The sequence below is a fragment of the Acipenser ruthenus genome, chromosome 12 (assembly GCF_902713425.1).
Source record: "Acipenser ruthenus chromosome 12, fAciRut3.2 maternal haplotype, whole genome shotgun sequence".
In the NCBI taxonomy this organism is placed as follows: Eukaryota; Metazoa; Chordata; class Actinopteri; order Acipenseriformes; family Acipenseridae; genus Acipenser; species Acipenser ruthenus.
In genome coordinates this window covers 6,380,072-6,394,491 of record NC_081200.1, presented here as the reverse complement: position 1 = coordinate 6,394,491, position 14,420 = coordinate 6,380,072, and the positions used below count along the sequence as shown (strand labels likewise).

At 35.9% G+C, this 14,420-nt stretch overlaps 1 protein-coding gene across 1 annotated transcript; it reads right to left on the bottom strand.

The window, feature by feature from the left end:
* Positions 1-1,527: 1,527 nt before the first annotated feature.
* Positions 1,528-6,399, bottom strand: LOC131740046 (extracellular calcium-sensing receptor-like). Its single transcript, XM_059034427.1, has 7 exons — positions 6,200-6,399; positions 5,657-5,951; positions 4,277-4,792; positions 3,977-4,237; positions 3,438-3,665; positions 3,108-3,231; positions 1,528-2,446 (listed from the first exon to the last, which is right to left on the bottom strand). Exons 1-7 carry the CDS (start codon positions 6,397-6,399, stop codon positions 1,533-1,535), a joined length of 2,538 nt encoding a protein of 845 aa, XP_058890410.1. The 3' UTR covers positions 1,528-1,532.
* Between the last annotated feature and the right edge of the window lie 8,021 nt (positions 6,400-14,420).

The window sequence follows — 14,420 nt, the reverse complement described above, 5'->3', positions numbered from 1 at the left end:
GATTACCTGTCTGCGTGGAGCAGCAGCTGAAAGCAATGAGCTGTTCCAGCAGGCAGGTGGGCGTGTCTCGGCAGAGCGTTAGTATAAAAACATAACGATCGCTGTGATCGGGGCTGCTGCAAGGCCTGCCGTTTTCACGGCACCTTTGATTTATAGTTTGTTGTATTGTGTTTTTATTTTTGAGTGTTTGTACAGTCGTGTATCGTCCTCTGTGCGCTACCATCGCTGGTAGCGTCACATGACATTATTGTTTACTTTTTGTTTATGTTTATTGATTAAATCCCGTGCGCCTGTGTCGGCGTATCAACGTCAATCTCTATCTCAGTCTCGTCTGTGTTCTCCTCGGCTACCTGAGGCAAGTTTGCCAGGACTCTATCACAGGGTTGTAAACTAAAGTGCATTTAGTGGAGAAAATTGAGGCTGGACTGTATATTACAGCAAGTGGTTTGATACTCCTTGACATCTCATGCAAACTCCAGACACTATAGTGTATAAAATCCCCTGGTATTTTATTTTGCTGAGTAATATTTCATTCTTTAATTCTCTCCCATTTTTTTTTATTGTTGTTATATAAAAAGGTATTGAAATATCTGTGAGACTTAAATTTTATTATTTGTTTAATTTTACTCAGTCTTCATGATTAAGTGTTGGCAGTTATAGTAATATTCCTATTGTACATGTAGATAATAGATTGAATACATTTCTGGGTGCATTAATGTTAGGGTTAGGGTTAGTGCGCGTGTTCAGTTTCATAGGGGAGTGCCACACACATTGACGTGATATATTTATTCATTTTTTATGCTGTCATAGACAAGTGGAAATACTGTAGCGATGTATTGATTGGGTTAGAGCAAAGAGATTAATAAATACATTAGGAATTAGGAATACACACTTTTATTAAAACCTTTTATTTATGTTTTATTGAACATCAAAGGGTAGGCTATAACAGGCAAGTACAGTTTCTAAAATTGCAGGACACAAAGTTAAAATCAATGCTTTGCAACCATTCAGGCAACTAAATATACATTAGAATTGATTGAATGCATGCTGTATTTTATAATTATAAACTTATGTATGTATATATGTTCAGAATTGACTCAACAAGTATCTTAAAAGATATAACACCTATAAGAAGCTACGAATATGGCAAAGTTTGGAAAAGTTTGATAATTCAAGGATATTATCGTCTATACCAGGTAGAATGTGACAGACAGACAGACATGATCACTGCATTTTGGGGATGCTGAATTTGACAAAATGTTTGATTCTCTGACAGCTGGAAATTAAATATAGATATTGATACATCATTAAGTATTTGGACAGATAAATGACTTTAAAATATCAGTTGTACTTACTGTACATACTATGCAAGAACCCTCTACTACAATTGTGTTCTATTTAATAAATATGTTGTAAAACATTGTCAGAGTGATATTAAACAACTGAAGTGAAATATATATATATTTATATATATATATATAGTGTATATATATATATATATATATATATACAGAAGTTTGTCATTTTCTTTCTCAAAGGGATTTTGATTGTATTTTACCCATCAAATGTTTTTTGGTATTCTTTTCAGGTTTCAGTAGTATAACATAACATTTTGGACCAAAAATACAGAAAAGCAAACCAAAACTGGAAGCCAGAATAGCAAATATTTCTACAGCAACTGTGTACTTCCCAGGTGAACTGATGTAAGCCGGGATGAAAGTGATCCAAACAGCACAGAATATGAGCATGCTAAATGTAATGTATTTAGCTTCATTAAAGTTATCTGGCAGCTTCCTGGCCAGAAAAGCAAGCACAAAGCACATGGCAGCAAGAAATCCAATATACCCTAACACAGCATAAAATGCTGCAGCAGATCCCAGGTCACACTCTAAAATGATTCTGTCTTTGTGGGATTTTATGTTTTTGTTTGGAAAAGGAGGGGATATAGCCAACCAAAGTGTGCATATTAAACCCTGAATGAACGTGAATGCAAAAACACTTAACCTTTGCTGGATGGGTCCAAACCATTTCATAATATTATCACCAGGAAGTGTAGCTCTAAATGCCATTAACACAACTATTGTTTTCCCTAGAACACAAGAGATGCACAGCACAAATGTGATCCCAAAGGCAGTGTGGCGCAACATACAGGACCACTCAGAGGGCTGGCCAATGAAAGTAAGTGAACAAAGGAAACACAGAGCTAATGAAAACAGAAGAAGGAAACTGAGTTCAGAGTTATTAGCTTTAACAATGGGGGTCTCCCTGTAACAAAAGAAAACAACAGCTATAGCTATGGTTACACATGTTCCAACCAATGAGCATATCACCAGCACTATTCCCATGATTTCTCCAAATGATAAGAATTCAATATCCTTTAAGATACATCCATCTCTTTGCTCGTTTGACCAGTATTCCACAGGGCACTTCAAACAATCATTGCAATCTACAATCAAATTACAAAAAGTCAATATTAAATGTATGTGGCACACTTATTTAGCCGTCCATCTTCCTGTGACTATTTAGGTAAATAAAAATGATGTTATACATTTGTGTGTAAAACAATGAATTATAAAGCTAATACAAGCTTGAAAAAGAAAATTAATATTAAACTATTAGGAATATTAGATGTTTGGTCATCACACAAACAGTAGGAAACTTGTGGAGTCTGATTTTAAATCCACAAAATAAAATAAAAATAATACTTTATAGACAGTGCACAAACACATATAAGAGGTTACCGAATGTTGCATATCTTCAAAAACGAAATCCCATTGTACTGGTTTAGTATTTACTTAATTAATTAGCATCGCTAAATGAGAAAACTGTTAAAAAAAAAAAATAGTAATAATAATACTAAGAATAATAATAAGCAAACACCTTAGTTTCTGAAATCAATTCTGTTTTTAGATCCCTGTACTCACAAGGTTTGTTGTAAAAAAGGAAATCAATAGCTGTGATTTACATTTCTTTACATTCAAAAAACCCCCCCCAAAAAAACCAAAAAAAAACCAATCATTCTCTCCTGGTATGTGGACTATCACTGCATACCTTACTTTAACTCCTGTGTTAGCGTTTTATTTGTCCTTTACTCCTTCTTAACCTACCTGTCTGATTGCTGATTTCTCCTTCAGCACATGGTATGCAGTCAAAGCAACAAACAGGCTTTCCTTTCTGAACAGCCTTCCGAGTGCCTGGAGGACAGCTCTCACTGCACACTGATTTTGGTGTCTTGAAAACAGGGAGATAACATATATTACATGCTTTTTAAAAAAGATTGCATGGAACATTAGCAATGAATATACATTTACATATACATTAAACTTTAAATACATGCATCTCTGTTAAAAAGTATATAATAAGCAGAAAATTATCTAACTCGGATTTAATTTAATCAGCGACTTCCATTAGAAATTTAAAGGTGATTAAACCCTTACTTTGTCCGTATCATCTGTCCAAACAATGCTGATGTTATTCATTGTAAATCGCTGCCCTGCTGGTAAAGATGCATCATAGAAGCCAACTGTAACAAATTCAGTTTGGCCATTTTTATTAAGCTGCCAGTTTACTAATTCATATCTTGCTGCTGGATCTCCTTTATCATCAAAAAATACATTCTCTCCAGTTTTGGTTGTGAAATTAACTGTTTTCATGTAATGGAGTACCTAAAAAAGTGTTATAGATACAGTTTTAGCATTAACTCAATATACTATGAACAAATAAAACTGAAAACTGACAATCCCCCTTTCAGATTCAAAGATGCATCTCTAACAGGTTTATGTTTTTTATAAATAAAATATATACTTAAAAAATTTTCTAAAAGGAAAATAAAATCTGAATGACACCTTCCTCCTGTTATATTTAGTTCTGGACCAGCTTTAAGATTAGTCAGCTCATATGCGCTAAAAAACAGAACTAAAAATGAAACCATCCTAGTATTGCCTTATTCCTTAAATAATTAAATATAGTCTCCTACCTGCCATGGTTCAATCTTCATGAGGTTTGGACATGTTTTATCAGGAAAAGGACTTTGCTCATTTTTGCATGTAAAAAGATTGTGAAGTGAATTTGCTATAGCATACACAGCTTTGTATACATTATTGGAAACTCTCAGTTCAGATACATCAGTGAACTGGTTATTCACATCTCTTAAATTTTCAGACCCTGTACATGGGTTTATATTTTCTGTCTTGTCTCGTGTTGTCAGTGTACAACTGAAAACAGTTTCCCAAAACTCCTTCAAAAAAATGTTGTCAGGGTCATTGTATGGATTAACATTCAGTAAAAATTCCTTCAAACCTGTAATTAATGCGTTATTGATTGTGAATCCAATTGCCCCACACAGAACATTATAACCTTCTCCTGTTGCAAAGTTGCTGGCAGTAATCCAAGATTCACTGCCTATCCACTGCATGCCAGTGACATTCTGAAGCAACAATTCTTCTAACAAAACTGTCATTTCCCCTTTAGCCAGGAAAGCAACAATAACCTTTGAGGTGGACTTTTTAATAACATCTATAATTCTTAAAAGCACCTCTCTTGGGTCAGTTCTTAAAAATGCCTCTGAGTATTCAATGCAAACCCCCTCCTGTCTGGCTGCTTGCACAAAAGTAGCCATTCCTGAGTTGCCATAATCATTGTCACTTCTAATTGTCCCAATCCAAGTCCATTCAAAATGCTTCACAAGCTGTGCCAGGGCTCTGCTTTGATAGTAATCGCTTGGTATGGTTCTGAAAAACGTAGGAAACGCATTCTTGTTGCTGAGACATGCACAAGTAGCAAAATGACTAATCTGTAAAGAAGACAAAGATTAGGAAAATCAAATAAATAATCTGATGACAATGTTCCATTTCGAGAAATTATTGAAAAATTGATGGTATATAAGCAAGATAGCAGAACAGGGTATTTTTTTTGTGGGTTTGAGCCACTGCTCCAAATTTAAATCTAGATTTACAATACTATACATTTCAATCTCTAATACCTCTTTATTTATTTACAATTAAAAACCAAGACAACATTCACTGTGATGTTTTCTATTAGGGCAGTGGTATAGAGTAGTGGTTAGGGCTCTGGACTATTGACCGGAGGGTTGTGGGTTCAATCCCAGGTGGGGGACGCTGCTGCTGTACCCTTGAGCAAGTACTTTACCTAGATTGTTCCAGTAAAAACCCAACTGTATAAATGGGTAATTGTATATAAAAAATGTGATATCTTGTAACAATTGTAAGTTGCCCTGGATAAGGGTGTCTGCTAAGAAATAAATAATAATTAGATTAAACCATCTGGTTTTGCTTTTTACTCAACTACCACATGTACACAGATCTTGTCAGTCTAGTTTACCTTTATCCATACTATTATTTGTTTATTTAGCAGACGCCTTTATCCAAGGCAACTTACAGGAACTATGGTGTGTGAACTATGCATCAGCTGCAGAGTCACTTGCAACAACGTCTCACCCAAAAGACGGAGCACAAGGAGGTGAAGTGACTTGCTCAAGGTCACACAGTGAGTCAGTGAGTGAGCCGGGGATTTGAAGCGGAGACCTCCTGGTTTAACCACCGGACCACACAGCCTCCTATACTAATAATACACATTAAGATACAGAGAAACGAGAGAGTACAGTGCTGGATATTTATTAAATATAAGTATTTCTCACCACTGGTATATGGAAACCTCCAATTGTTGCTGCAATTCCAATGGTTGGTGATGAACTGGCATGCCCTACAATAGCAAGAGCAGTTGATGGTTTGATGCAAGATTTGTCAGAGAGTGTACCTTCTTCCTGCCCATTCATTAAAGCCATTGCCGCTCTAATAGCCAGAGGTATAGAACCACAAGCATCATAAATTTTATAGCCCAGGGAAACACCAGGAAGAATATCTGTACTGTTATTTATTTCTTCTATGGCGAGTAGCATGGTTGTAGAAGCTTGAAATTCTCTGAAGTTTAATCTGAGGAAAAGGCATTGAAAAAGACATTCATCAAAATGTTTGTCTGCTTTAACTTAATCTCTTTTCATAAAACTATTTGAAATAAAAAAATGATCAGCACTTTAAAATGAGGTTAAACATATATATATATATATATATATATATATATATATATATATATATATATATATATATATATATAGTCATAATAGGTGTAACAATATTATGTTGATATTGTATTTAATTTCTCCATTTTCTACAAACAGTACCTTTCACATTTCAGAGGCTCAGGAATTGCTGTGAAGGTCTGTGTGGAGAGGATGACATTGTTATGAAATGAAAAGATTCCTCCAATTATTATGCTTCCATCCTTTGAAAACAGAGGCAATTCCGGTCTTCCTTGTAACCTGCAAACAGGCTCTTGTGCCCTTGTCAAAAGAGCAAGCAGTACTACTTTCAGGAATACCATTTCAAAATATTCTTTCTGTTCACAGGCTCAGTTTGTTGTTTTTATAGTGGTAGTTCGGTCTCTTGGGTGCCTAAATCAAAATGAAGTTAGGTTCTTACTCCCACCAAAGCATCGATTCTCAAAGGCTGAATTTGTTATGTGCTTAAGGAGGAATAGCAATTAAATAGTTGCACTAAGAATAGGGTCCCCTTATTAATCACTTTGGAAAACTTAACAGGTAATGCTCCCGTTTCTTATGTATACTTGCTGAACACATTTCTTTGTGTAAGTGAAAATGGAGAACAAGCTGTTATAATGAATATGGTGAAAGTTAATTAATTAACCTTACAGGTTGAGTGCTTTTAATAATTTTGCAGTGTAATAAAAAATGCCCAGTCAAATGTCAAAAATACATATAAACAAGCATTAAAGGGTACATAAGGACCTTTTCATTTTATTGTGTTACATGTTCTAATGTGTTGCTACAACTGTTTGCATAAGGTGTGTGTATTATTTTAATTTTCTTTTTCTTTTTTTTTTTTTTTACATTTTAACCACTTTTTTAAACTTTTAAATTGCATTCCCTGCCATCGTGAGGCAGGGAATTTAATTTTAAAGTGGTCAAAATGTAAAAAAAAAAAAAATTAAAACAATACACACACCTTACATAAGCAGTTGTAGCAACACATGGGAACATAACACAATAAAATATAAAGGTCCTTATGTGCCCTTTAATGTTTTTGTTTTTTTAATAAGTAAATATGTAAATACATAGCTCTAGAAATATTATGTGTATATTTAATAATAGGATGTAAAATGGTGGGTGGTCCAGCAATAAAAAGAAAGACAGTATATTGTAGTTGCAAACAAAAAGGGGTATGTATGTTTCTTTTTTTTCTTTATCACAAAATTCATAAACTGGGCTAGCCTATGTGCGTGTTTCGGGGGGAGAGAGCCGGGGCTCCACTATGCTTTGCCTGTCAATCTTCTCTTATTTCCTATTTAAGTCTCAATCTCACACAGCTCGCTTTCTAGCATTTCAGTTTGTTTTTCACTCTCTCCTCCCCTCCTCCTCCTTCCCACGTTGCCCTTACAACAAGGTCTCCTCAGGGTGGTAAGTGAGGCTCACTTCCCCGACCTCTATGGCCGCCCCAGCTCTTGCCCCTTGAAATGGAAGTTAGAGTCAATAGTTTGTAATTCACAGAATGTAGTCTAAGAGGTTCTCTAAATCAGTGCCCAGGCTGCATTTATTGGCAACATGATATACCTTTCAATGCATCTATTTTTATAGCAATAAAACAAAGAGAGTAAATCTTTTGGAGCTCTAAGTGTGAGCTGCACTTTCACACATTACATGTTAGTTTTGTGACCCACCCATTCAGGCTTTCATTTCAACCGTTTTTCACTAATCATCCCTTTGAGGTTTGCTCATATTTCATGTGTGCTCCCTCCTGTGCTGCAGAATGAATTGCTAATATGTTTTGTACTATGTATTGAATTTACCATTTGAAGCTAGGAAGGTATAACAAGGACCCGTGGGATTACCAGGTGAGTGCTGTTATTACAATCTGTACATGCTTGGCGATTTTTTTTTTTTGTAGTCAGGGTTTTAACCACCGTAAAGTGCATTTACTCAGGCTGGAATGTATTTTGCAGCAAGTGGTTTGATACTCCTTGACATCTCATGCCAGGGCTAAAAGTTAACTTTTTAAGGCAGTAGTGAGGATTTGCTACCTGCCTGGAAAGTAGGTAGCAAAATTGTCTTATTCGGTAGTCCAATAATTATATATTTAAATAGACTGAATATCCCAAACTATCACACAGTAGGCCTATATTCTGACTAGTGTTAGAAAGTGGTACATCGTCAGAATGTGATATGTTGTCACATTGAAAGTTGTATGCTGTCAGATTTTGGTAGATGTGCAATCACTTGCGATCTGATGGGTGTTTTCCTGTTGTCAAAGAGAGGTACATGTACCATTAATTATATATATATATATATATATATATATATATATATATATATATATATATATATATATATATATATATATATATATTTGCAAACATAAACTAGAAACAGACCATCAATTTCTCTAAAAAGAAAAAAAAATCCACAACGAACATGAGAAGTCCACCACAAAGTTAAAAAAGTAAAAAGTGCACAAGTAAAAAATGACCCAATGTATTGCATATGATAAATAGTCGCATACTACTGTATTTTCTTAATGGTGGAAAAATATGATAAATTACATCAACAACAATGTAAAAGACTGGAAAATATGATATATTCAATTTAAAGTGATGTAAACAACATAACGTACCAGATTTGAATGGGCACTTCCCTGCTTTCTTAGCGGAAGTTGTTTAGGCATGCGCTGCATAGCACTTTTTACCGCATACCTGAAAATAACAGTACACCAGTAATTATGTACGTGTTCACTCGGGGTCAGTCATATAAACTGCAGTGCAAGTTATCACAAAAACACTACTGCATAAAAAAAATAGCAAATTCTGTGTTTTTGTGTAACAAAATGGTACCAAATATATGTAAACTTTGAGCCTTGTCTCATGCAAACTCAAACTCTATATTGTGTAATATTTATTTTTGCTTAGTAATATTTAATTCTTTAATTCTGTCCCATTTTTTTTTTAGTTATAAAAAAAGGTATTGAAAAATCTGTTCTACTTAAAGTTTATTACTATTTGTTTAATTTTAATCAGGCGTCATGATTAAGTGCTTACAGTTATAGTAATATTCCTATTGTACATCTAGATAATAGATTTAATACATTTTTTCGTGCATTAAAGAGTAAGTAGTGGGGTTCTGAAAAATATAGCGTTACACGTCCCCACATATTGCTACAACTGTTTAAATAACGTACCTGTATTTTTTATTTTCATTGTTAACACCTTGACAACTTAAAACTTTAAAGTCTGTTTCAAAGCTTTTTTTCAAAATGGCTGCTCTAGTGTACTGATAGTGTGAGGATTATTTCCCACACTATCAAACAGGTAACACAGCAATAACGATCCATGATGCTGATTTAGAGGACAGATCTCAAACCCCAGTGCACTAGAGCGGCCATTTTGAAAAGAGCATTGAAATAGACATTAAAGTTATAAGTGGAAATACTGTAGCAATGGTGTTGATTTGGTTAGAGCAAAGAGATTAATAAATACATTATAAATTAGGAATACAATCTTTTATGTATGTGTCGTTATCTCATTGAATGTCAGCACATGGTATGCAGTCGAAGCAACAAACAGACTTTCCTTTCTGAACAGCCTCTGGAGGACAGCTGTCACTGCACACTGATTTTGGTGCCTTATGAAACAAGGAGATAACATATATTAAATGTTTTTAAAAGATTGGATAGTACATTAGTAATGAATATACATTTGCACATATATTTATCTTTAAATACAGTCATCCGTTTTATAACAGAAAGTATATAATAAGCAGAACATTATTAGTCATTTAAAGGTGATTAAACCCTTACTTTGTCCGTATCATCTGTCCAAACAATTAATTGTAAATCACTGCCCTGCTGGTAAAGATGCATCATAGAAGCCAACTGAAGCAAATGTAATTTGACAATTTTTATTAAGCTGCCATTACTAATTCATATTGTGCTGCTGGATCCCCATTATCATCAAAAAATACATTCTCTCCAGTTTTGGTTGTGAAATTAAGTGTTTGCATGTAATGGAGTAGCTACAAAAATAGTTATAGATACAGTTTTAGCATCAACTCAATATGCGGTGAACCAGTGGAGGCTCCTTAGAGGAGGCAAGTGATGCAGTATCTCCTCAAAATTTCAGTGAAAAACAATAAAAATAAACATTATATATATATACAGTACTGTGCAAAAGTTTTAGGCAGGTGTGAAAAAATGCTGTAAAGTAAGAATGCTTTCAAAAATAGACATGTTAATAGTTTATATTTATCAATTAACAAAATGCAAAGTGAGTGAACAGAAGAAAAATCTACATCAAATCAATATTTGGTGTGACCACCCTTTGCCTTCAAAACAGCATCAATTCTTCTAGGTACACTTGCACACAGTTTTTGAAGGAACTCGGCAGGTAGGTTGGCCCAAACATCTTGGAGAACTAACCACAGTTCTTCTGTGGATTTAGGCAGCCTCAGTTGCTTCTCTCTCTTCATGTAATCCCAGACTCGATGATGTTGAGATCAGGGCTCTGTGGGGGCCATACCATCACTTCCAGGACTCCTTGTTTTTCTTTACGCTGAAGATAGTTCTTAATGACTTTCGCTGTATGTTTGGGGTCGTTGTCATGCTGCAGAATAAATTTGGGGCCAATCAGGTGCCTCCCTGATGGTATTGCATGATGGATAAGTATCTGCCTGTACTTCTCAGCATTGAGGAGACCATTAATTCTGACCAAATCCCTAACTCCATTTGCAGAAATGCAGCCCCAAACTTGCAAGGAACCTCCACCATGCTTCACTGTTGCCTGCAGACACTCATTCGTGTACCGCTCTCCAGCCCTTTGGCGAACAAACTGCCTTCTGCTACAGCCAAATATTTCAAATTTTGACTCATCAGTCCAGAGCACCTGCTGCCATTTTTCTGCACCCTAGTTCCTGTGTTTTCGTGCATAGTTGAGTCGCTTGGCCTTGTTTCCACGTCGGAGGTATGCCTTTTTGGCCGCAAGTCTTCCATGAAGGCCACTTCTGACCAGACTTCTCTGGACAGTAGATGGGTGTACAAGGGTCCCACTGTTTTCTGCCAATTCTGAGCTGATGGCACTGCTGGACATCTTCCGATTGCGAAGGGAAGTAAGCATGATGTGTCTTTCATCTGCTGCAGTAAGTTTCCTTGGCCGACCACTGCGTCTACGGTCCTCAACGTTGCCCGTTTCTTTGTGCTTCTTCAAAAGAGCTTGGACAGCACATCTGGAAACCCCCTGTCTGCCTTGAAATTTCTGCCTGGGAGAGACCTTGCTGATGCAGTATAACTACCTTGTGTCTTGTTGCTGTGCTCAGTCTTGCCATGGTGTAAGACTTTTGACAGTAAACTGTCTTCAGCAACCTCACCTTGTTAGCTGAGTTTGGCTGTTCCTCACCCAGTTTTATTCCTCCTACACAGCTGTTTCTGTTTCAATTAATGATTGTGTTTCAACCTACATATTGAATTGATGATCCTTAGCACCTGTTTGGTATAATTGTTTAATCATACACCTGACTATATGCCTACAAAATCCCTGACTGTGTGCAAGTGTACCTAGAAGAATTGATGCTGTTTTGAAGGCAAAGGGTGGTCACACCAAATATGGATTTGATTTAGATTTTTCTTCTGTTCACTCACTTTGCATTTAGTTAATTGATAAATATAATCTATTAACATGTCTATTTTTGAAAGCATTCTTACTTTACAGCATTTTTTCACACCTGCCTAAAACTTTTGCACAGTACTGTATATATATATATATATATATATATATATATATATATATATATATATATATATATATATATATATATATATATATATATACACACATACACACACACACACGGCAATTTTGCTGCACAGCTTGTCTGCGCCCCTCCCCTAAAACTTCCACTAACAACTAGTTCAACTTCCACTAACAACTAGTGGGGCAGCAGTGTGGAGTAGTGGTTAGGGCGCTGGGTTCAATCCCAGGTGGGGACACTTGAGCAAGGTACTCTACCTAGATTGCTCCAGTAAAAACCCAACTGTATAAATGGGTAATTGTATGTAAAAATAATGTGATATCTTGTAACAGTTGTAAGTCGCCCTGGATAAGGGCGTCTGCTAAGAAATAAATAATAATAATAATAATAACTTCAGGTAGTGGACAAAAAAATGGAAACACCTGGGTAAATGAGGGACACCAAGTATATTGAAAGGAACGGCTTCCACACAGGTGTGGCTCATGCGTTAATTAAGCAAATAACATCCCAGCATGCTTAGGGTCATGTATAAAAATGCTGGACAGGCCTGGTTGCCTATAATTATGGCTAGCATGGCTGCAAGAGGAGACCTCAGTGACTTTGAAAGAGGGGTGATTGTTGGGGCGCTTTTGGCAGGAGCTTCAGTGACCAAGACAGCTCAACTTGCTGATGTTTCACAAGCAACGCTGTCTAAGGTGATGTCAGGATGGAACTCCGAGGGAAAGACATCATCAGCAAAGGGCAACAGTGGGTGGAAGCACATACTCCAGGATCATGATATCCGTGCATTAATTCAAAGTGCAAGGCAAGGTCAAAGCTAATCGCTACTTAATGGTACTGAGTGATCATCTTCACACATGTTTTAGCTTTTCTTTCCTGCCGGGGGGGGGTGTCTTCCAGGATGACAATGCCCCCATCCACAGAGCACGTGTGGTCGCCCAGTGGTTTGATAAGCATGACACTGTCATCCATATGTCATGGCCTTCTCAGTCACCAGATCAGAACCCAATCGAGCATTTATGGGATATTCTGGTTCGACGCCTGAGACAGCGTTTTCCACCTTCATCAACCAGGCGTGAGTTGATTGACTTTCTCATGCAACCACTAAAAAAAAAGGTGCCTACAATATTCAACAAACTGTTTTAGAACTTATTGATGCATTTCCTTATTTTATTTATGTGTGGTTTTAGATTGACGTTTTAACATGTTCAGTGAGTTTAAAAATTGAATGTTAAAATATAAGTAACGTAATTAATTTACAGTCAGCGTGATACCTCGAAAAAGATGCGCTGAGCCAATAAAGAACCTTATAGAACACATGCGTGGTTGTACAGTACTAGTTCAAAGTAGCATTGCAGTTAAAATGGAAGGCTCTTTTTTAATGCCTACCCCATTAACATTAAAGATTGTACAGTATTTATCGAGATTACTAATGACTTCAAGATAGAGCCCTGTGTTTTTCACAAATACACAATAGCACGAAATAAAACTAATGCAAATATAAAACAAAATAAAACGAAAACCCATTATAAAGTAAACATAGAATGACATTTTTTTAATTGGGAGGTTTATACAAAAAATACTTTAAATACTTGCAATCGTAGTTGTCAAGGGTCAGCCATTACCATAGACACGGTCTGAAGGGAAACGGAAGCTCTGACTAGCACTTGCGCAGATGTATAATTTGGAGCTGTACGTTACTGTTACTGCCGCTAATGAGACAGTATGGTAACTAAATTATTTTTTTGTGCGAGGTCTGTTTATGTCAAAATGTTAAAAAAAGCAGATTTTATTATATATATATATATATATATATATATATATATATATATATATATATATATATATATATATATATATAATTACAACAGAATTGACAACAGGTAGAAGGCACAGGTGTCATATGTGCCATTGAACAGGGCTGGTAGGTGATGTAAACACACACGCCGGCTCTTTTGTACAGCGGTATCGGCACTATGCTTTAGTGCGAGAGGTCCCGGGTTCACGCCCGCCCTCCGCCTGTGTGTGGATTGCCTCGCCCTGTGTGATGTGCCTGTCTGTGTTAACCAAGATCGCTACAATCGCAAAACACGTGGTCAATTAAAAATGTTACTGTTTCTCACCGGGACAAAAAAAAGAAGACTCTACTTATTTCATCAGAATATGAACTAAACTATGCGCAAAATGTTTACTTTCGAGTGGTGTTACCTTGTATAGTTTATTTTGATTATGAAGCATCTCATAGTTGTTTTTCTGTTTGCTATTTGTCATTTTTAAAGCAATAAGTGTATAGTTGGTACACAATTCTATTCTAAGATTCTCTCAATAAAGTTCCACTGTAGGTGTTGTGCTGTGAACATTAACCATTTTAGTGCCATGCTCTTTTTAACTTCTGTACATATCAATGATTTTTCTTTTTCACATTTGCCTTTTACTTCATGTTTACAAACCATTTGATCTGATATGTCATATGCATTAAATTTTGCAACTGGAGAAGCTTTGTTTTTGTTAAAAAAATCTCCCATTCCCAGTTTATTTATTTTGCACTCAAATTTCTGCGGGTCATAATGGGCCAATACAATTGAAATACACCAAT

Coding starts and splice junctions, on each gene's coding strand:
- LOC131740046 (XM_059034427.1), bottom strand. CDS start 6,399: ATGGTATTCCTGAAAGTAGTACTGCTTGCTCTTTTGACAAGGGCACAA. Junction 3,666..3,976: donor TGAAGATTGAACCATGGCAG/GTAGGAGACTAT, acceptor ACACTTTTTTAG/GTACTCCATTACATGAAAAC. Junction 2,447..3,107: donor AGAAATCAGCAATCAGACAG/GTAGGTTAAGAA, acceptor ATTTGATTGTAG/ATTGCAATGATTGTTTGAAG.